The following is a 24,958-nucleotide window of genomic DNA, read 5'->3' on the forward strand; positions in this document are numbered from 1 at the left end:
ACTTAAGAACAGCAACAACCATACATACTACGATATGTACAAAGTTGCAGATACGTTTTTAAGAACTGTTTCTTGAGAGATTTTACTGAATTGAAACATCTGGGAAAATATAACATGTTCAAATGTTCAATGGTCAGTGAGGGTCAAATTCAGAGTCTACTGATAGGCCATTCAAGAGTCTGCAATTATTTACGTTAGGATTGAACTCTCTGTCATAAACCATTCAACCAAAACATGTTTAAACAGTTCTAGACTCCTTGCTTTCCTCATGTTAATAGGAAAGGTAGGTTAATAGGTAAGTAATTCCACAATCTGTGATAGAGATGTTCTTTACTCCAGTAGGGACACCAAAATGCTGTAGTTCCTTGTGGCAAATTGGTGTTGTGTAAATGTAGTACCCAAATTGAAGGCCAAAGAATCACTTTTGTGGCATTTAAAAATCAGAATAAAGTCTCCCCAACTAGCCTATAATCTACATAAAACAATGCTAAACATCTGACTGTATTTCTGTAATTGAGATGTTTAGTCCTACAAAATCTGCTTGGTAAAGGTTTTCTGAACTCTTGCCAAACTAATTATCTGGGACAAGTTATAGAAGCAAAATGAGTTACAGTATTTTGCAATGGGCCTAACAGCTGACATATAAAGGAATCAAGACTCTTTCATCCCTACTAGTGGTGATACCTCAAAGGAGATCTGTTGATATGCCTTAAGATTTCCTTATTACAGATGTTAAGTGAACTTCAAATCTGAGATTGGAATCTATCATAATCCCTAATACTGCTGACAGCAGGCAGAATGCAATTACTCATGCTATAATGGTAGTCAAGAGATTATTAGTGCTAAGGAGTTCCAAGATGGCTGCTCATTGAGTAACAACTTGTTTTTAGCTCTTCCAGTGTGAAAAAAGAAACTTAGCAAAGAAGGCCAGCAGACTTGCATTTATGGGTGAATTTCAGTAACTGGCTAGTAAGTACACTGCCTGGATGCCAAGAATAAAGAAATACAGAAGACCTGGAAAAAAATCAGCTACAAAAAGTGAGGAAAAAAACACATTGAGTAGGGAGAGTTCTGCAGCTGCTCAGCAAAAAGTAATGAAACCTTCAGACATGACTTACAATAACCTACAGGATGACATGATCCACAGACCTCGATGCTTCACCAGGGATGGCCTGCCTAGGGATTCCGTAGACTGGCCAAGGCTCTTGCCACCAAATAGTGCCTTTTTTAGGCAATGTCCTAAAGACAAAATTACCACCATAACAGCTACAAGCAAACAAAATCTGAGGGTTATGCTACTCAACTCTAGAAGTCTAAATCTCAAAATGCACTCATTCAAAGCACTTTTTAAAATGGAGAACATTAACATCTGTGTAGTGAACTTGATCTGGTTCAAGGCTCCGGAGAGCACCCCATCACTACCAGGCTATAATTCATACCACACCTTTCGGCCCCTAAACCTAGACTGAAGCAGTAAAGGCGGTGGTGTCTCCATATTCATAAAGGATATGCACACCTCCAGACTAGTAGCCCAACATAAGGCATCAGAGATACTTCAGATACAACTAACACTGGGTAAAACTGCAATCCAGGTTGTAGCCTGCTATAGATCCCCCACAATGTCCCAAGACTCCCACCCCACATTCCTAAACACACTGGAAAATATTAGGGTACAACCCAATACCCTTATACTGGGAGACTTTAACTACCCCTCCATTAACTGGGAAAATTACTCACGAACCAACACACTTGCTCAACGTTTTCTGGAATTCATTAATTCCAATGTTCTGGAGCAACTCATTCTTACCCCCACCAGGGGTAGAAACATCCTTGACCTGGTCATTACTAACATGGGTGACAGTTTTTTTTACACCAGTAATCAACTCCTCCCTGGTCAGATCTGACCACAAGCTAATCGCCATGGATATCCACATCCCACCCTCACACCACCTAAAGGAAACCACCATAAAAAACTTCTCCAAAGCCAATTTGGGGCTTCTAAAAACAAAGGTGGCTAACTTCACAATACCCATGCAAATGGAACTACCGCACCATTAGCCTGATGAGTCCGATATGTACAGCTATGGAGCACATCGCCATGGACCTTATAAATAAGAACATCAGGAATCTCCAAACTCTGGTCCCCACACAGTATGGGCTTGTGAAAGGTAGATCATGCCTGCTCAACCTGATAGACTTCTTTGAGTCTGTCACCAGAGCTGTGGATGAGGGCAAGGTAGTTCACACAGCCTACCTAGATCTTGCCAAGGCCTTCGACACCATCCCTCACTCAGGAATCATAGATAGACTCACAAAACTAGGCATAAACCCTTATGTAATAAGATGGGTTGCCAACTGGCTCACTGATAGAACCCACACTGTGAAAGTAGCAGACTCCAAATCTGACTACCAACCACTTACAAGTGGTGTCCCACAGGAATCGGTCCTAAGTCCTCTCCTGTTTAGTATCTATTTCTCTTAAGTTGAAGTCAACACAAAGGGACTGTGGCTCACCAAGTTCACAGATGATTGCAAACTGGGAGACATTATTGATTCTCCAACTGATGAAGACATTCTACAAAAAGGCCTCACTGACACCAATGACTGGTGGCAGAACCATGGCCTTAAGCTCAATGCCAAAAAGCACATTGTCATACCCATTGGGAAAAATTTGGTGCCCATGAACTACCATATAGGGAGTAGTCCACTAAACACTGAAGGTGTGATAAGAGACCTGGGGACACAGGTTGACAGCAACCTCTCCTCTGATCACCACATTGCCACTGTAGTCAGAAAGTCCTTCTATGTGGTACATTTCATTATAAAAGGTTTCTCATCCAGGAAGAAAGAGGTCATAATCCCCCTCTACTCTTCCCTCATTAGACCTATTATAGAATACAATGCCCCATTTGGTATGTACCTCACTAGACACCTACAACAACTGGAAAGGCCACAAACATACCTCATTAAGAAGATCTTAGGCCTTAGACACATGTCCTATATGGAAAGACTCAAAATAACTCCGGCTATACTCTGTCTCATCACCTACTTAGAGGCAATCTCTGCTTGACCTACAAAGCCATGTCTGACCCACAGCTGCTAGATATGCTATACCTTAATAAATCCCAATCCCTCTGTGCCACATGCTCCAGGGACATTAACCTCATTACCACAATAAACAGAACATGCTGGAGGGACAGTTTCCTAAACCAGAGACTTCCCATACTCTGGAACAAACTTCCCACTCACGTCAAGCAGAGCAATTCATTGGCCCTCTTTAAGAGAAATCTTGACGAGTGGGTGGCTATAGGAAGTTCACCCTGGGGATCACTTCAGTGGCCTTGCTTGACAGAGGCACTGGCAATTAACTTTGAGTGGCATGATGCCAGGGAATCTTCTTGGGCTAGGCTAATATAGGCTCCAGAGCCGTTAGCCTAATACACACCTATGAACCTATATAAGACAATACAGAACTGGTTAAAATAAAGAAAACACTGATAGAGTACATTAACGCAAACAACAAAAGGCTGGATAAAATGGAAGAAGCTTTAAACAGACATTCAGATGAGATGATAAAGCTGCAAAAGTCAGAGGTTGAAATGAAGAAAAGGCTGGCTGAATATGAGACTGCTCAGGAAGAGATCCTTCAAAAAATAATAGAATTAGAGGACAGAGCATTGTAGGGAAAACTTGAGATTTTCATCTCTACCAGAGACGCTGGAAGGAAGAGACTGCATTAAATTTATGAAAGCACAGATACGCAGATGGACTGGTATTCCAGAGCAGGATTTATTAGTTGAACAAGCACATCGTGTGCATGCTCCAAATCTAGCAATAAGAAAGCAACCTAGACTTTTAATTGTTAGGATGCAATCCTACCAGCAGAAAGAATTGATTTTGTCAAAACTGTGGCAGAAGGACAAAATACTAAAAGTAGGTGACAGCAGAGTGTTTGTGGAGAATAATTACTCATTGTACACCAGGCAAAAGAGAAGTAAATTCATTCCTTTATTCAGAGAATGCTGAGATGCAGGTGTGAGATTCAAACTGCTATATCCAGCTGTCTTCAAGGTATTCTTCCCTGGACGGACAAAATATTTTTTTTTATGTAGTGCATGCTAAGGAGGAAATACAGAAGTTTGTCCAACAAAAAATGAGCTGTGAAACAGAAGGAGATTTGGCTTCTTGCTCCTCTGGTAATAAAGACCACAGAGAGACTGCACCGGTGAAAACATTTCCAGTATTTCAATGGAAACTGTTGGAGAGAAGGAAGGGAGCACAACAGTTGACTAGAAGACTCGCGAGTACATTGGAAAAGAAGCAGAGACAGGATCTGGGTGATGGAGAAGAACAGTAATATAATCAGTAACAATGTGGGATTACAAAGCATTAATTATATTTGTGAAATATGATAGCACAAGAAAATCCGGAAACATTGGACTTATTCTAAATTTGTTTGCTGAGTGGGGGACTCAAGTATATGCCCTACTTTATATCATTAATGTTCGGAAAAATGCTTTGGGGGAAGAGAGGGAAGAATGCTAAATGTAAGTAAAGAAAACATCTACTTTTCTTAATAGTATTGTATTTATATTGCATGGTTTTCTTTGCTATCTTTGGGTGTAATAGGGATTGTAAACAGGTGTTTTTATTTTTCTCTCTTCTTGTGCAGTTCTGAGAAACATAGGCAATTGCATGGGAAATGACTGGTTAAGGCCTTTGTTTTAAAACAGAGAGCAAGTAAATGAAAAAAGAATACTGAATATTGTAAGGTTGTTTTCCTAGCCCTTGAAAATATGTATACTAAGTAGCATTTCTGCAGCACATCTCCATGGAGACAATCTGGTAAAGAGAAACTGGAAGGGTGGAAGGGAATTGGCTGAGGGAAAAGAAAAAAAAAAAAAGAACACAGAAACTGACTAGGACACAATGTTCCCTGAAAACAGCAAGGGGTTTTCCCAGGTGTGACAGCTTTAAAGATAATACAAAACCAGTTAGATGAAGTAAACTTCTCTCAGTTTTTTTTTAAATGCAATGGGGATACTAATATAAACAGGTACTTTAGTTTTTTCTTGTTCACCCTTCTTCTCTCTTTCTTTGTCCAGTTTTGAAAAATGTAGGCACTGCAATGAAAAAAGAATGAGGAGGGGAGGAGATGGGAGAGTACAAGGGTCTGGTTAACAGAGTAACCCTCCCACCCACAATTACCTCTGTACCATCATGCACCCACTCAAAACTTTACTAAAAGTGCACCTAAAAACATGCTGGCTGGCTATGCCCTTGCAACTCCCACTCTAATATCACCCACCCCATCCAACCACTACATTTCTTTCCATCCCACTAACTACCTTGATTATAGCAAGCTCAGATGCTCATAAGCCTAGTACTTATTATACAGCAGGAACTTCTTATTGTAACATTTGTTGATGTCTGTTATGTACTTCGCAGATAAAGATTCTAGTTGTCTACTGATGTACTATGTTCTTCATCTGTAAATATGTTTGTAATTAATTGCTATGTTAAATTGTTAATCATTATGTAATCAAATGTAACTATTGTCTGTTTATTTTAACTGAGGAGCTTTTCTCCCCGGGCCTCTGCTGAAAATGGGCCTACATCCAGTCGGACACTCCCGGTCAACAAATGTAAATAACTAAAATAAAATAAGTATGAAAAAATAAAAATCAGTGTGCTTCTTCCAGTGCTTGCATAGGGAAATGACTGGGTTAAAACCATAGGTGTTATCCAGTAACAAGTTTATTACAAAGCATGTAAATGAAAAAGAATATTGAATACTGTAAGTCTTCCTCTCTGATAAAAAGGGTACCCTTAGCAGTTCAGTGTGTGGTTTGCATGTCACTAGAAGACAATTAGATAAACAAAAATGGCTTGGAGAAAGTGTTTACTGAAAGCATTCAAATGTTTTCTCAACTGGGAGAGTTATATAGATATAAAAAAATTAAATAGCATTTACTAATAGCACAGGCTGCACCATGCGTCTTAGCATGACTAACCTTTCTTTTTGGTTAATTTTAGCCTGTCTGTATAGCTATCAACTTAGAACTTATATTCTTATTAGGAAACAAAAACTTCAATATTTGAAGATGTATATAGTTTTGGGTGTTATTGTAAAGTTTGTAGGTTTTGGACTGGTTGACTGTTCTGTTTGAGGGCTTTCAAAAAAAACACAAAGTTATGTAAGATCTGACACAGGCGCAAATGGATATGACATGAAACAACTGAATAAGAGACCAACCTGCCGAACAGTATATATATATATATATATATATATATATATATATATATATATATATATATATATATATATATATACACACACATGTAACATAAAAGTTAGAACTAGACATTCAACAAAAGAGCAGTTATATATAAAAGGTGGTAATAATTACTATATAAGAAAATGCTTTCTGTAATGTCTTTCAATCTAAATAGTCTGTACAGATAAATATAAAAAAGAAAGAGTAGTGAACTATATTAAAAATGCAGAGTGCAAATAGCTATGCTACAGGAGACACACGTGGAAAGAACTGAACATGTGAATTTGATAAAGAAAGGTTTTCAGGATGGTTATTCAGCGGAATATTTGGGGCAAAGGAAAAGAGGAGTACTTATATTATTGCAAGTGGAGCTCCAATAGTGATATAAGAGGGAAAAAGATAATAATGGAAGATACATAGTACTAACGGGCTACTGGCTAGGGATGAAGATTACACTGGCATGCATTTACATCCCCCCTAAAACTGCTAAAATGGAGCTTAAGAAAATTTTGGGAGAAATAATCAGCTTTTGCAGGGAATATTACTTACAGGTGGAGACTGGAACTTGGTTTGCAACAGTGAAGATGTGTCTGGGGGGCCTAGAAGGGATAATATAACAAGGGAGGGTAGACTTTTGAAGAAATTTATGAAAATGTTTGGCATGGAAGATATGAATTCAGTACTAGGAGTTCAGAGTGAATTTACATATTACTCACAGAGACACAAAAACTGGGCTAGGCTAGACAGATTTTATACCTCACAGGAACATGTGCATTTAACAGAAAGTCTTGAAATGCACCCAATAACTATTTCAAATCATGCACCAATAATAACTAAAATAAAAACGCAAAGCAATGAAATGAAAATGAGACACTGGCACTTTCCCATCCACCTACCAGTTGAAAAGAGAGGAATTTAAGCAATGGGTTGTGGAATTAATTCAAGAGCTACAAGAGAAGACAGATTTATCTTCTGAAATCATAGCTAAGTAGTGGGATAAAATTAAAGTGGAGTTTAAAACTAGGTTGGAAATAAAAGAAAGGGAAATATGGCTAAACAGTAACAAGAATTATTTACAGGGACTGACAAATGTTAAAGTATTGGAAAATAGGGAGAATCTCTCAGAACAAGAAAAAAAGCAACTGCAGAATACTAAACAGAAAATAAGGGATTACCCTTGATAATATGCACGAGTTTAGAAAGATGTTGTTAAGCAACTGTTTTTGATAATAATTCTAGAGCACAAAAACTTTTAGCACAACTCAGGTGGCAAAAATTGGAATGGGCAATCATCAAGCTTAGGGAGCCTATAACAAAGAAGATAACAAGAGAACCTGTAGAAGTATAAGAAATACTTCAGAAATTTTATGAACATTTGTATAAAGCAGAGAAATATGGAAATCAGGAAAAGTACAAATGAAAATGTTTATAGAAGAATTAAATATGCCAAAGTTAGAGGTAGATGAGGCTCAATTACTAACAGTTAGGATAGGAAGGGATGAGATAAAAATGGCTATGTATAACCAATCTACAGGAAAGGCCCCAGGAATAGATGGTATTCCTGTGGAAGTCTGGAAGTTAGGAGGGAAAAAATGGATAAAGATCTGGAAGGTTTTCTTTAACAGTATTTTAAGAGGAGGAGAAATTCCAGCATCCTGGAAGAAGGCGGTGGTAACAGTAATACCTAAAGAGGGTAAAGATCCATCGGATCCAGCTTCATACAGGCCCATTTCAATACTAAACCATGATTATAAAAGTGTTTATGATTATAATGGCTAAAAGAATGGCAAAAGTGATACCAAAATTGATAGATATGGATCAGTATGGTTTTGTGGAGGGGAGGCAACCATTTGACAATATTAACAGAATACTGATGATCCAGAGGGAAGCAGAATGTAAGAAAGTACCACTTTTATTAGTGGGTCTTGATGCAGAGAAAGCATTTGACAGAGTAGACTGGGACTTCATGAGCAGTGCAATGGAAGCATTTGTTTTCCCTGATACAGTTATAAGGTTGATTAGAAGAATATATGAGGGATCGGAGTCATGAATTAAAGTGGGTGGGGTCCTCTCCGATAATTTCTGCTTGAGTAGAGGAACCAGGCAGGGTTGTCTGCTTTCCCCTTTGTTATTTGCATTATATATAGAACCATTAGCAAAGAAAATAAGGGACTCAGAAATTCAAGGATATAACTGGTATGGTAGTCATGAAAAGCTGGCTCTATTTGCAGATGATATTATTTTATACATGACAAAACCAGAAAGTGACATTACTGTGTTGTGGTACATTTTAAGACAGTTTCAAATATTCTCGGGATAAAAAAATTAATTTAGCTAAAACAAAGGCAGTAGCGGTAAATTATGTACCCACACACGAACTGGTCCAACAATATCCATATTTATGGGGACATGATAAAATTAAGTATTTAGGAGTATGGATTAAAAATGACTCTGTGGTGGCAGCTAAGGATATGTGGGAAGGATGAACCGTGGAGCTCTCCTGAGCAAGCTCTTTCCTAGTGACAGCTGCTACCACCATAGCATCAACCGAGGACCCCTTATTCCAGTGTGACCTATCTGAAGGGGGGCTCAAAACTTTATCTGGGCATTTGGGGATGGGCTCCACCATGTCCAGTTTCTTCCATGCCTGAGATGTTACCAGGTCCACTAAAGGATCTGCGGGAGGGGACACCCAGGAAGTAGAAGGTGCTGCGCCAAATGCCTCGAGGAACACAGATTCACCTGAGGTTGGTTTCTGGGCAGACCACCCCCCTCGCTGGTGGAGGATTTACTTATGATGTCTCCAAAGAAGACATCTTCGGGGGGGTGGGTGACCAAGAGGAAACTTCCCCTTCCTCCAAATCGGTGTCTTCAGTGAGAGACTCTGGTGGGGAGTCTAAGTGCCTCCTTTTGCTTGTACATTTGCAAAGGATCTCCTCAGTGGGGATCTCTGGGGAGGACTTGCCAACATCTTGCTGCTTCCAAGCGGACGTTTCCCGAGGTAAAGTGGCAGTAGGCTGTCCCTGAGATGGCAGGACGGCTGGAACAGTACCCGAAACAAAGGGAGTCAGGGTGGAGTCCGAGTACAAGATGGTCAAGAGTCTCAACAAAATCGAAATAATTATCTCCGCCGCAGTGAAAGCCAAAGGGAAACGGACATCCTGAGAAAGGCCAATAGGAGCAGTTATCCTCTGACCCAATGGGGGAGCCAGAGCTGAGCCTTCAAGCACCAAAATACCAAGGAAGGCTGTGCTCTGACACACTCGGAGCTGACACCAACCCCTCAGATCTGACGCTGAAGCTACAGCTCAGAGAGCTTGTCAGATCCAATCCAGTCAGATCTGACCTGCTCAAAGTCATAGCCGGCGCAGAGAGTCCTTGGATCCAAGGGCTCCGAAACTGAAGGTTGGATCGGAGAAGGAGTAAATCAGGGTGAGAAAAGGATATGTGCTCCCCACTCTGTAGGGAGAGGGGGCAGGCAAAACTCCCATCTGAATCTGGGTGTGGATAAATTTCCACATCATCCTGTCCATCTCCTCTTCACTATGGCTCCGGGTGGAGCGGGAGTAGGAGGCGATCAACACTAGCCTGGGAGGGTGGTAAGGAGAAGCCTGCACTGGTGACTAGATCCGGGGCTCCTCTAGCTCCAGGGAGAAAGGAGCTGGGGAGACTCCGGTTTCGGAGCTGACCTGGATTTAGGTGGAGGGCTGGTCGGAGCCGAGCGATCTGGAGATTGTTTTCTCAGCCTTTCCTTCTTAGATGACTTATCACCATCCCCAAGCCTCTTAGAGGGAGTCTGAGTCCCGAGGCCAGGAAGGAGGCGAAAGCAGAAGCTGGGGGTGTAGGAACTTGAGTCCTGGAAGAGGGGAGAAGGCCCTTAAATATTAACTTATCCCTCCTGTCCTTCAGTGCCCGGGGATTAAACCTGGCACAGATGGAGCTGGAGATCTGAAGGTGTGCTGCCCCCCCCAGACACACTACGCACAGAGTGTGGCCATCGGCTGGGGAAAGCCTATGGCCACACTCTGTACACTTTCTGAACCCTGGCTTGGGATTATCCGACATTTTTCCAAAGCAGGCCCAGCACACACACAAACACTCAAACACACACATGCTAAGAGAGAGAGAAAAAAAGAGGAAGAAAAAGCTTTTTTTTTTTAACATGGCGACCATGTGAAAAGGGAGGTAGAAAGAACAGAGAGAGATATTAACTAGAGAGAGAGAGAGACAGTTAACCCCAAAAAACAACACTTATCACACTTACAATGCAGAGAGCTCAGACCACGATGCGGACTTTACAGGTGGCAAATGAGATCTGGGGGGAGGAAGGAGAGAGGGGCATTGTGGGTAAGGGGAGGAGCTTTGAGCTCAGATCAGATACAGATCCATGAACTCAGAACTCAGACCATGATGCGGAGTTCACAGGCGGCAAATGAGATCTGGGGGAGGAAGGAGACAGGCATTATGGGTAAGGGGACGAATTTGGGCTCGGATCAGATGCTGGATATGCGAACAAGTCAGATCAGATACAGATCCATGAACCAATAGGTTGAAGATCAAATAAAGACAACTACTTCAGACTGGATTTCCCTCAAAACATCATTCACGAAACAAATGTGGTAAAATACTTACTAAATATGAGTGCATTAGTTATCAGGTGGTAAACTACAAAAGAAGTACACTGCCTAATATTGAATAATGGTAAAGCTTCCCAAACATTTTATTCTTTATATGTTATTTTAACTTTACTTTAAAGCGTAGTTGACCAGATGCTTATTCTATAGACCTTCTCCTTACCTCTGCTTTACGGATGTTTTCTTTAGCTTCCTCCATTTTTTGCTCTGTTTCCATTCGAAACTGTTCTGAAGATACAACCCCATGACATTCTAGCTCTTCAAGGGCCTGAAAAGATAATTCAGAATTATACCAAACAGAAGTTATTGTAGTGGTTCCATCAAACTCATATTTTATTGAAAAAAATTTGTAAAAAAATATATATATGAAAAGATATCAGAAACGTAAATGCGCAATTACACATTAACTTCAACACTAATGTAAACTATATGAAACCTATCATAACTTAACTGTGGCATGGAAGCTACACAGGCTTCTTTTGTTTTATCATTACTATGAACATTACAATGTGTACAGGATTCTGGGCAAATGTTTCAAAGAAACCTGTCTGATGGAGATGACTCAGCAAATAAAGATGTATAATTACAACCCTCTGGTCGTGAGGGTTGCAGGATGATTTACTTAAAGAAATGGTGGTGCTCAGTGAGATAGAAAATGAAGGAGATGTTTCCTGGGGAGACATTACACAGAAATACAAAAACAGGATGGGGAGACAATTCCGAGGAATACTGGTGGGATGAAAAGAAAAAAATATATGGAAAAAGTAAAAGAAAGCAAAAGTGGAGTACCAGAAAAGAAGGCAGAAGAAAATGAAAAACAGAAGTATGTGGTAAGGATTCTAAGTAAATAAGACAAAGAAATGGACAGATATGAAGTATGGGACAACTTAATAGCTCCTTTGTGTGTAAAGCACATGAAGAAGGAGCATTTTTTCTTAATAACAAAGATACACTTTCTTATGACAATATATTTGAGACTGTTTTTTCAATGGAAAATTTTCTTGGGGAATATGAAAAAAAGAAAGACAGTTAACATGGAGTCTATATGATAAAAGCACTTAACAGGGAAACAAAAAGGAAGATTAATGTACAATTTTGAACAGAGGTAGAAAGAGAGACTCTGAAAGGACATTTGAAAGCTTTATGTAAAGAAATACTGGACATTGCAAAAGTTTATGACAAAAGGGGTTTATCGACTGGTGGCTGGGATTGTAATATTATGTTAAAAATATAAAGAGAAAAAATTAGACATATACTGAGCATAATAAATGCGGAGGGGAATGGGGGTATTGTAAAATACTGGGGACAATCCAAAACATTTTTCTGTGGAAAAGAAGGATATTTGATAAGTAACTGTGACAAAAGAAAATGTTATACTTCTGGGAAAATGGGACATGATGCAAAAAATGTCAACTGAAATGTTATAAAAGTAACAACATTGGATATTTATAAACATATTGCAAAAATGAAAATGGTAAGAAAAAGAAAGAAGAAAATGAATAAAGAGAAGAACTTTTAGAAGAAGTAGAAATGGAAGAAGAATTGAATGAAAAAATAATAACAATTTATAAGGGGTTCTAGAGTAAACCCAGTAAAAAGAGGAGTTTTGTATGCAAATAAAGGAGGAGGAGGTTTAGGGTTAATTAACACAGTGGCATACGCTACTTCATAAAATTTATACAAAGTGTTAAACTGGATAAATGAAAAAGATGACAAATGTTGGGGGATGGTAAAAAACAGTAAAAGAGAAAAAGTGTTATAAATAAAAAAAATTAAATGTTACCAAGAAAAGAATATTTCTGTGGAAAATAAAAATTGATGATATACAAAAAGATAGAAAAGCATACTATAAGAATGTAATGATAAAACATTACTATGTACAACCATGAGAAAATTTAACAGCTGAAAAAATTGAAGCTATAAAAATAAGAAGCAAATGGTGAAATCAGGAAGTAGAATGTCAAGATTTTTTGTGGAGACTGGTAATAGATAAATTGCCAGTAAAAGGAAATGTGCCATATAAAAAGAAAATTATTAGGATATGTTTACATTGTCAAGAAGAAGAAAGTATGGAACGTGTGTTTTTGAAATGTAAAAGAGTAAAAAAAAAAGTTATAGGGAAAATTATTTAAGGAAGACTTTTTGAAGATATAAAAGAAGTGGATAAAATAAATATGAATATGATTAAATAGGGATATTATAAGAATAGAAGTACAGAATATGTCAAAAGAATAGATAAAAAGTTATTTTATGCAATATGGGTTATATGGAATAAAAGAATAAATGAAATTATGTTTAATGATAAATGGATTTTAGCAACAATATTAAGTAAAATCAGATGGTGGCTATGGAAAAAGGAGTTTATGAATATGTGTAAACAGATTTGTATATTTATATATTTGTACATATGGAAACATTTGTACATACGAGTTATTTTTGTATATAAATAAAAGACCCCTACTCTTTCCGACAGGTGGTGTGGGATCTTTTACAACCACCTGAGCTACAGATGAGGCCTTAGTGTAACATCTTTTCCTAAAGATGGCACACTAAGGAGTGCAGCACCTCCCTTATGCTGAGATGCAGTGTCGGTAATCAATCTACCTGCTAAGGAAATAGAACATCATTTTGCAACAAAGGTGTGTGTGTGTGCTGCCTACTGCACCACTGACACTGCTTTTGGTTTCTTTCAGACAGTAAATGCAGTTATGAAAATGTGAAATGTGTGCTAGTCCGCTGGTAAGATACAACAAAGAATTTGGCTGGAGAAAAGCATTCATTCATTCACTGGGCTACTATAAAGTAGCTATCAAAAGTCACTGACCAACAAACATATCACTTACAAATGTGATCTTTATAAGCTCAGTGATGGTTTCATCAGTAAAGTACAGTTTTGTACCTACCATAAATGTAGATGTTCGAGTGTTCACACTACTGCAGTCATCACACTTGGGTTATCCTGCCGTCAGGTGGTCCCGCAGTCGGCCAGAGTTCCAAAGTCTTGGTCCGGCGTTGGTTGCTGTTGCTTCTTCCCTGACGTCAGTGCACCAGGGGTATATAAGATGCATCCGATGCCATTTTCTTCAGTTTTTCTTGCCCTAGATTTCAGGTGCCCCCAAGTAGGTAGGCAATACATATTGCTAATAAAACATATAAAAAATAAAAGCAATACCTTCAGTTACAAGCAAATACACCACAAAGGTTGTATAGGACAGAAAGGTATAGATAAGTCCAGCTAGGACAGAGGGGATGGAGGGAGAGTAAACCTGGACTGCAGCAGTGTGAACACTCGAACATCTACATTTGTGGTAGGTACAAAACTGTACTATGTTCACCGTGTTACACTGCTGCAGTCATCACACTTGGGTAGAATCCCAAAGCTAAGGATGAGTGGCTGGCCTAAAAAGAGTTAGGATTGGCTATGAGGCCCTGCAGAACTGCAGTGGCAAATCCTGCTCTGGATTTAGAGTAAAGAGGCAAGTGGTAATGCTTGGTAAAGGTGTGCACTGAACTCCAAGTTGCAGCCTCCAAAATTTCCTTGGTTGGTACTCCTCTGAGAAAGACTGTTGAAGTGGCTGTTGCTCTGGTAGAATGTGGCCTAATGTTATTAGGGGCTGATTTTCTATGCTGTGTGTAGCAGTAACGAATACAGTGTCCTATCCATTTGGAAATAGTTTGCTTTGAGATAGCCTTGCCCTGTGATCCTGCAGCATATGCTACAAACAGTTGCTCAGTTTTCCTGAAAGCTTTTGTTTTGTCCAAGTAGAAGCATAGCTGCCTGTGTATGTCCAAAGAGTGCAGAAGTTTCTCCCCTTTATTCTGGGGGTTTGGATAAAAAGTTGGCAAAAGGATGGTTTAGTTAAGAGCCACACTAGATACCAGTTTGTCCTTAAAGAAACCCTGTCCTGATGAAATATTATAAAAGGTTCCACTGCCATTAATGCCTGTAGCTCTGAGACTCTTCGTGCTGAAGTTACTACCAGGAGCAGAGCTGTTTTCCATGATAAAAATTTTAGATCGGCTGTATTGGCTGGCTCAAAAGGTGGCAAGGTTGAGGTCCCAAGTTGGTGTTGGTGCTCTCCGGGGCGGTCTTATGTTCTGAGCCCCTCTGAGGTACTGCTTTAGCAAGGGATGAGAGAATAATGGAGGATTCGTGTTGTAATGAGCTGAAATGGCAAAGGCATGGATCTTAACAGATGAGAAGGATAGGCATCTCAGTTAAGTATTGTAAAATCTGAGGAATGTTTGGGACAAGAGGGTCAAGGTTTTGAGCCTGGTTCCAGGCACAGAATCTCTTTCATTTTTGTGAGTAAGATTTCCTGGTGCTAGACCTCCTGGCCTCCAAAATAACATCCATAACCGCTTTTGAGAGAGGTGTTGCCTGTTTGACTAATGAATCTGCCATGCAGCCAGGTTTAGGGTTTTGAGCTGACCGTGCAGGATCTGATTGTTTTGTTGAGTCAGAAAGTGTGAAATTTGAGGCAAAATCCATGGTGGGTCTTGAGCTAAGTTCTTTAAGATTGGGTACCAGTGCTGGCGTGGCCAGTCTGGAGCAATCAGGATCATCTGTGGTTTTTCTTGTCTGGCTTTTAGGAGAACCTTTGAAAGGAGAGGCAGTGGTGGGAAGGCATAAACTCTTAGGCTTTTCCAGCTGAATGAAAGAGCATCCACTTTCCATACTTGTGAGTGGTAAGTCCTTGTTTAGAATTTTTGTAGTTGGTAATTCAGTGGGGAGACAAAAAAGATCTATGTCTGGTCACCCCCATTTTTGCGTTACCATGCTGAAGATTTGTGGATTCAATTTCCATTCGTGAGGGTCCATGATATTTCTGCTTAGGTCATCTGCCAGAGTATTTTTCTTTCCTGGCAAGAATTGTGCTTGCAGATGAACTTGATAAGTTAGAGCTGTGTTCCACAAGGTCATGGCTTGCCTGCATAGGGGATAAGAATGAGTGTTCCCTTGCTTGTTTATGTACCACACCACTATGGTGTTGTGTGTCTTTAATAATAATTGTCCTGGATGCAGAAGGTCCTTGAAAGCTGTTAGGGCATTTTGAACAGCCAACATCTCTTTCTGACTGATGTGAAGATGCATTTGGTCTGTGGTCCACTTGCCCTGAATACATTTTCCTGCCATGTGTGCTCCCCAGGCATAATCCGAAGCATTTGTTGTTAGAGTCTGCCTGGCTGTGGGTAGAGTGAAAGGCTGACCCTTGTTGAGGTGACATACCTGCGCCCACCATCGAAACTCCTGTTGTAGGCAGGGAATCATTGGTATTACTGTTTCTAAACTGTGAGAGTGTTGAGTCCAAACACTTTTTAGGTACCACTGTAATTTCCTCATATGCAGTCTGGCATATGGAATTAGTAGTATGCAGGATGCCATGAATCCCAGGGCCTGCAGAATTTTTCTTGCAGAGAGATGGGACTTTTTTGTCAGCAATTGAAAATATTGAGTCAGTTGTCCTTGTTTGTCTGGCTTGAGATAAGCCATCTGGGCCATTGTATTTAAGCTGGCACCCAGGAATATTATATGTTGAGAGGGCACTAGTTTTGACTTCTTTTTGTTTACTGTGTACCCTAGAGAAATTAGCAACCTTTTTACAAACGCCAGATGCTTTAGAAGAATGTCCTTTCTCTCTGCTTGAATGAGGCAGTCATCCAGGTATGGATATATTTGAATTTCTTTTTGTCTGAAAAATGCAATTACTGCTGCCAGGCACTTTGTGAAGACCCTGGGCACAGTAGATAAGCGAAAGGGCAGTGCAGAGAATTGGTAGTGCATTGTACCAGCTTTGAATCTGAGGTATCTTCTGCAATCATGTCTGATAGGGACATTCAGGTATGCCTCTTTGAGGTCCAAAGTAACAAGCCAAGCCTGCTTGCCCAGCATGGGAAGAAGTTGCTGTAGTGTCAACATTTTGAATTTCGGAACATCCAGGTAAGTATTGAGAGTTGAGTGGTCTAGTATGGGTCTCCAAGCTTTGTCCTTTCTGGGGACCAGGAAGAGTCTTGAGTAAAATCCTTGTCCTTGTTCCTGCTGTGGTACTTTTTGAATAGCTCTCATGTCCATGAGGGCTGAAATTTGTTTTTGAGCCTCTGCCCATTGATTTTGTGGCAGGTTTGGCATTCCTTTTAGCCTTGGTAAAGTGCGAAAGTGGAACCTGTAACCCTGAGACACAATATTCAGAACCCATTTGTCTTGGGTGATTGTTTGCCAATTTTGAGAAAAAAGTACAAGTTTCCCCCCTAAGGGGGCTGCCAAAAGGGAAGTGCTTGGCATACGAAGGGGGAAGTCATTGGGACTGTTTCCTGTAAGGTTGAGACTTGTCCTCACCTGCTTTTGGGGTTGAGGTACCCCAGGTACCCCACTGTCGTCTGTAAGAGCCTTGGGGTTGAGTTCTGCCTCTTGGGCATCTGTATCTGCCTCTCTGTGGCCTGTCTGACACTGGAAAGGACCAATTCTTTGTAGGCCAATTTCTGCTAAATCGAGGTGACTGTACCTGTAAGAAATCTTTGACTGTTTGCATAGATTTAGCTTTATCCTCCATTTTCTTTAACACCTCTTCTGCCTTAACACCAAACAAGGTTATCATGCTGTCGCTAGTTTTGGACCTCGGATGCCTGTCTTTATCCTTGTCCTTGCATTTTTTTATGAACTGCGGTCATCGGTTGTTCTGACGGCATAGTATAATTGAACCTTCGGCCAAAGTAGTGCAAAGCAAAATCAAAACGTCGCTTTATAGTGTGTTTGTTAAATCTGGCACAAAACCGACAACTAGTGACGTCGTGATCAGGGCCTAGGCATGGAATACAGTAAGAGTGGAAGTCCTTATGATATTTGCTTCCCACAAGAAATACAATTATTAACTTTTTCTGACATCGGTCTCAGGCAAGAAAAAAGTTTCCCCAACGGGGTACTTAGCTTTATTGAAGACTTCGGATCTGAAATTTGACTTAGAAAATCTCAGGAGTCGGCCGACTGGCACTTGCGAACTGCTTTTGCTTCGGTCACCGCGCGGCAAGAAAGACTGAAGAAAATGGCGTCGGATGCATCTCCTGGCGCACTGACGTCAGGGAAGAAGCGACAGCAACCGTCGCTGGACCAAGACTTTGTAACTCTGGCCGACTGCGGGACCGCCTGATGGCAGGATAACCCAAGTGTGATGACTGCAGCAGTGTAACACGATGAACATGATGTAGATAATACTGTTACACGAAGTTACAATCGAAAATTATCCAAGCTTGAAAGGGACTTGAATGATTACAAATGTGGGACAACCTATAACTCTAACCTTAACAGTAATAGGCAGTACTCACAATTTAGGAATTATGGAGGGGAGAATACCTATAAACCCAATAAGCATACACATTTTGCAGCTAACAAGTATAGGGGTAACAATTATCAAGGGCAAAATGTCAATCAGTCCTATGAACAGGAGTTTTATGATGACCTAAGAAATGCCCCTAGGGAAGGGATCCCTTTAGATGTGGAGGGCCCGAGGAGATCAGAGAGACTGAGGAACCGGGCCCAACAACAACCCTCATATGCACAGATAGTAGAGAACCAACACCAACAAGGGTACACAAGGAGAGCCTACAGATAACAGTTGATGGTAATATAGGCTTGAATATTAGTATGGAATCATGCCATGAAGACAATCTTCGATCTATTATTTATTCATTTGAAGGGTTTAATATTTTCAACTATTCAGATGTTAATATTAATAAAGTTTACTTCAAATTATTTATTAAATGATTTACTTTTGTGCCAGTAAAAAATACAGGAATAGAGAATATCATTCTTGATATAAAAACCTTTACTGGGAAGTTGAATTTTAAGCATATTTTCAAACAGGACAACAGGAGTTATAGTATGGACAATAAACTACAGAGGAGTAGTACCTACAACCCCCACTTCACCAGGACATACTACACTTTGAGACTACACTTATTAAAAAAGTTAGATCTGAATATAAACAAAACAAACAGGTATATGGTAGTAATTTAACCAAGGAAGAATGTAGTCTCTTATACGAATTAGGAGAAAATAGTAGGATTCGTGTGATTTTATTTTATTTATTTTTATTTTTTATTTTACATTTGTTAACCATTCATTCATGAATATATTGTAATCACAAACTTTATCTTGATTTGATTTTTATAAAACTAAAACTTTACCTGTATTATTTAATATATAGTTGTTTTTTTTTTTTTCTGACTTGTTTGTATTGTCTTGTCTGGAGCTTTTCTCCCCGGGCCTCCGCTGAAAATGGACATGTATCCAGTCGGATCCTCCCGGTTAACAAATGTAAAATAAAAATAAAAAAAAAAATAAAAATAAAATAAAATAAACTTATTGCAAGGTCTTATTGACAGTCAGTTATACAATTTTTTTGAAAGTGGACAAACCAATAATACCAGCCCTATTTGGTTTTCCTAAGACTCATAAGAATGTGGTTGATCCCCCTATGAGGCCCATAGTGTCATCACAGGGATCTAAGACCCAATCCTTTGCCATATATGTTGATACTAAATTAAAGAACTTTTATACAAAATATACACATATATTGGTTGATTCGTGGGATTTTTTACAAAAACTGGGTAAAGATCCATACAACTGGGAGAGTATATTCATAACGGTAGATGTAAAGGACTTGTTTTCAGTCATACCACACTGTGTTGGTATGGAATGGTTCGAAGAAATGGTATTGGAGATGAACTTAATGACAAATTGTGAATTTAGGTTGATATTGGAAAGTGTGGACTTAGTGTTAAAAAGCAACTACATATTCTTTCAAGGTGAAATGTATCACTAAAAACAAGGAGTCGCTATGGGTTTGGCATGTGCCCCTTTATATGCAAACATTGTCATGTTATATTGGGAGAAGCAGTATTTGTTTGGAAGTGCATTTTTTAAATATGTGAATAGTTACTACCGATTTTTAGACAATATTTTTATTGTATGGAATGGACCTGAAACACTTATAGAAGACTTTAAAAAATTGTAGTGTTGTTGATATACAATATAAAGTTCACACATGATATTAATAAATACAAAATCAATTTCTTGGACATCAAGTTGCAAAAGAATTATGTGACTAGTAAGTATAAATCAATGATTTACAGGAAAAAGTACCACTCTAACACTTACTTACATTTTGATAGTGATCACCCTGAATTATTAAAAAAGAACATTGTTAAGGGCCAAATGATAAGAATTGCAAGGATGATATCAGAAAGAGATGATTTTCTTTTAGAGATGGACAACCTACAAAAAATGTTTCAGCAGAGGGGATACCCAGTGGATCTCATCACGAAGGTGAAACAATATGTAATTGAAAAAAGAGAAACATATTATAGACCTCTACTATATAGAGAAGATCTGAACAATACCATAGGGGTTGGCCAGAATACGAGTAATTTGAACAATAAGCCAGCTATTGGGCCATTTTTAACTTTAATGTATTTCAAGGGTATAAAATGGCTCAAAAAATGTATTGATGACACATGAGAGTTTTTTAAAACTATGCCCACCAGAGTGACAGTTTTTCAAGATAGACTTACTTATAGTTATAGAAATCAAAATTTAAAGAATATTTTTGAGAAAAAGAAAAATACAGGGTTATGTGAAACTGTGTCCAATAGAATTGGTACATTTAGGTGTGGGAGATGTTCCCAGTGTTCATTCATTGCAGATATGAAAAGTGTGTGGATCCCGAGTTTAGGGATGACCCTGAAATCTAAGAGATATAGTAGTTGCTATACCAAAGGGGTGATTTATTTAGCATTTTGTAAATACTGTTGGGCATTTTATGTAGGTAAAACAGTTAGACATTTAAGGAAGAGAATATATGAACATATGAGAGATATCAACAAAAAGGATGTGAATAATGCATTGTACAGACATTCAATAACATGCCAACAAGTTGATTTTAAATTTTGGGTGTTGGAAGAAGTGGAACAACAGGAAAGGGGTGGTGATTGGGAGACAAGATTAGAATACAGGGAAATGATTTGGCAATTAAAGATGGATGCCTGTTTTGGTAAAGGGTTGAATGACCACGTCTCCATTACACCTGCCCTCAAGATTTTAGCTGAAGACCCCAAGAGACATTAATAATAATAATAATAATAATAATAATAATAATAATAATAATAATATTAATATAAAAATTCAACATTTTCTTCCTTTCATTATGATTATAACACTTACTACAACAAATAGGGGTGTATTTTTTCAGATAATATTTTAGTAGGAGTTTTAGTAATAAGTTTTTATACCATTGGTATTTTTATAGTTAATACTTATTTAGATACATTGCCACAGTGAGTTTATTTATTATGGGTTACAAGTTTTTAGAATACTTAACAACTCTCCTGTGTTTTTAACAGTATTGATTGGAATTTATAATATTCACAATATTTATAATATTAATATATATTAATAATATTTATAATATTTATATTTACATATTTTTATATTTTATGATATTTCTGACATTTATACAACAATTTTTAACCTTCACACTATTTGTATTGATTTTTTAACAATAATATATAAATATATATATAATTTATTTATGTAATACATATGTACATCAAGTTTTTAAATAAAAACATGTACACAGAGTGTAATAAATATAAACAGTAAACAAACAAAATGTTGTAAGTTTTTATAACATCTTTACTGCATATCCTTTGTACTTTTAGGTACACACTTTTCTAAGCATATGAGTTATAAGTGAATACAAGTGGGAAGAACAGTATTTTCAATTGATTGAAGTATATAATACATTTATATATTTATATACTGATAGGATGAAGTATTACTTCGAACATAAGGATTCTTAGGATGTTTTAGTAGCATACCAGCCCCATTCAGTTTAATATACACTATTTTTTAAATATTTTTTAAAATATTTTTTAAATTCTTAAACTATTCATTCAATTTATTTTACTTGACTTACACTGGTGTGTAAACACGTTTAAGTGTCAAGACACGTTCAATATTTTATATTATTATTTAGTTGCACTGATTATACACGTGTATAGCATTTTTACTTTCTGTTTTCATTTTTATTGTTACTGCAGAATGTATACGCTTGTATATGTGCATGGTATCGTTGTTTTTCAATGCATAGACGAATACTACTAAATAGGAAAACATGTTTAATTTATTTAACCATACTTAATTAATTGGAATTAACAATTATTCAGTTATTCAATCACTGGAACTATGGGTATTATATAAAGACTTTACACTGCTCTAAGCATGGATTCTGATGAGGTCTCCAGTGGGAGACGAAAGCGCTAAATCCCTTTTTTGGTTTCTGTACAACATTCAGCAATTCTAGTTTTTTATCGAATTTTTCTAGTGGATTTGACAATAAAAGTATTTTATACAACATCGGTGAATTGACAGTGTTTTGTGCTTTGCAACATTTGGTGGAGTTATTGGTGGTGTGTTGATTTCGGAAGACAGCCTTTATAGTACCGCTTCCACTTTGGTTCTCAGTAACACAATGAACATCCTACAAACTAGTAGAAGACAATAAAATGAATAAAACAAACAGCTTACCTCTAATACACATTTTCTGCAACCACAAATCACATGGGATAATGTAACTCAGAGCTTTTATTGAACCATTAGCACAGAAGCAGTGTGTCCATATGTGCAGTCTGCAGCCAGGTTCGGGAAGTGGCACTGGATGATGGAAGGTTTGGATGAGGTATAGGATAATGAAGGCAATGGCAAGCTGTACTACACTGGAGAGAGGCTATGAGACGAGCCATAACCTCTGGGGGAGACCCGGTGCCTTGTAGGTTGCTAAACGTTGAATGGGAAGTAACAGATACCCAGAACATGTAAACCTAGCACTGAAGTCATGCACATAATCTCTCAGATTAGGTACTTTGACCATCCATCATAAGTATGACATCCTTTTGCACCAATTTCTCTCTCCTGTTTTAAGTCCTTACTCCCTGGACCCTTGTAACTTAAGTTAGTTATAAGGTTCATCCTTCTGAGAAGTCATAAATCCTACTGGGTAAAGGGTCATGTCTGGGATCATCAAGGAAGCAGCAATGTATGGAAGCAGCATAACAAGCAGGAAGTCTCAAGTGTGAATGAAGGAATAAAAAAATTAAAAAAACACTCTGCTCTTGTTATAAGTTAGGACAGTTTACTATTCTGCTAAAAAAATGAAATGCTACACAAACATCAAATTTGGTCTACGTATACTTGCATCTGTATGTTCTGAGCTCTACAGAACCGACAGGAAAAAAGAAATCAAGTCAACAGGATAAACTGAGAATGCAAAGTAATACAAAAATGAGAACATGGACAACAAGCACCATAGTCTGAATGCAGACAAAACAGCCTAAAACACCAAACTTAGCTTTTATAAAACAATGACACAAGAGTGGGAAAAGTACCCACTGGAGATGTTAACAGAAACAAAAGATATATACTTGCTATATCATCTGACCTGCAAGGACATCTTTTGTAGTGGATAACAGTTGAGATTTTCTCTTCTAACATTCTCCAGCTTGAAATAATTCAGAATATTCCTTAGCTTTCATACTCAGATGGCTAGTGTAATACCTCAAACCAGTGTAAGTCAGGAAATTATGTTTAAAAACTAGACAGATTCTGTACTCCAAGTATGACCTCCATGCACTGAAACAAATTAAAAGATGGAGAAACAAAAACACAAGACAATAAAAAGTATGCACTTGCCTGATTATAAGAAAATCCAGCCACAGATCCTGGATGAAGAAGCTACCCAAAAGCAGTGGGCAAAACAGCATAGCTGCAGTAGGCCTCCACATAGATCAACTGGCATGAGAAGCACACATTTGTTATACAATACTTCATAGACCTTCTGCAGTAGTAACTGTTAAGATGATTTCCAACAGTGAAATTTAAACATTACAAGGAGGCATCTTGAATAAGGCCAAAAGGAAGGGATTCAGAAAAGCAAGTCTAGAAGGAACTGAGGAAGGACACAACTGTTTCACTCTTGGAATCTTAATAAAAACAAAATGGTTCAAAAAAGTTATGGCCTGACAACCAAATGGCTATGGCAGGAATGTCTTTAATGGAGACATTTTTGAAGCAAGCACTGAAAGAAACTACATTTCTGATACAATGGCCCTTGACAGCTTCATTTTCCAATGGACCATCACCTGCCTGATGGCAAAACATGATGCACTGAATAATCTGATTAGTTTCTTTAAGGACTGGAAGGCCCTCTTACAACTGTGCCTCCTTCTCAGGTAAAACCAGAGCTGTAGACACACATGCACATAAAAGAAAGAAGGGCTTTTTTTACGGGTCTATATCATATATTCGAAATTCCAAAATGTCAAACACTATATGTTCGAACTTGGAATTTCGAATATTGAAAACATCGAACGCTCAGAATAGCAAATTTTTTCCCAGGGAAAAAATGTGCTGTTCCGAGAAACATACACACAACACAAGCACACCAAAATAAATTAACCACACACATACAGTTAACAAAACCCAACCCCACACTAACCCACACATACATTACTAACTATCCACTTACCTTAACCCGCACCCTAACCCTAAGGTCCGTAACTCTCGCACCACAGTGGAGGAAATAGCAAAGCCATGGAACGGGCCACCGAAATCTTGCCCTAGGTAAGATTTTGATGTTCCGGGGCTTCACTATTTTCATCATTTGATGTTGTGGGTTCGATATTTTAACGTTTGGCGTTTTACTTCAAAGTTTTGATATAGACCCTTTTTTTTTCTACCCCTGCAAAGAAAACCAGGAAATACATGGATTTGCTTAAGAGCAGTTCTACATCCATTTCTAAGAAACAATGTGGGTGAGTTCTAAGGGAAACACATAATCCTTATAAAAGGCAAAGTAATTTTCCCAGTGATAAGGCCCAGTAGCTTGAACAGACTGATAATAGACATGAATGACAATCAAGAAAAGTGTCTACCAAGATATGAATATCACAGCTGCTGAAGCAGCTGGTTCAAATAAGGATGACCAAACTCAGTGA

At 38.3% G+C, this 24,958-nt stretch overlaps 1 protein-coding gene across 1 annotated transcript in view; it reads right to left on the bottom strand.

The window, feature by feature from the left end:
• The window catches only part of FCHSD2 (FCH and double SH3 domains 2), a 3,469,714-nt gene that overhangs the window by 651,188 nt on the left and 2,793,568 nt on the right, over positions 1 to 24,958 (bottom strand). Inside the window, exon 12 of the mRNA XM_044071145.1 lies at positions 11,076 to 11,180. Coding sequence (XP_043927080.1) covers positions 11,076 to 11,180 — 105 coding nt within the window. The remainder of the gene's footprint in view (positions 1 to 11,075; positions 11,181 to 24,958) is intronic.

This window comes from Protopterus annectens, chromosome 5.part0 (genome assembly GCF_019279795.1).
Source record: "Protopterus annectens isolate FY-2018-M chromosome 5.part0, PAN1.0, whole genome shotgun sequence".
NCBI lineage: Eukaryota > Metazoa > Chordata > Ceratodontiformes > Protopteridae > Protopterus > Protopterus annectens.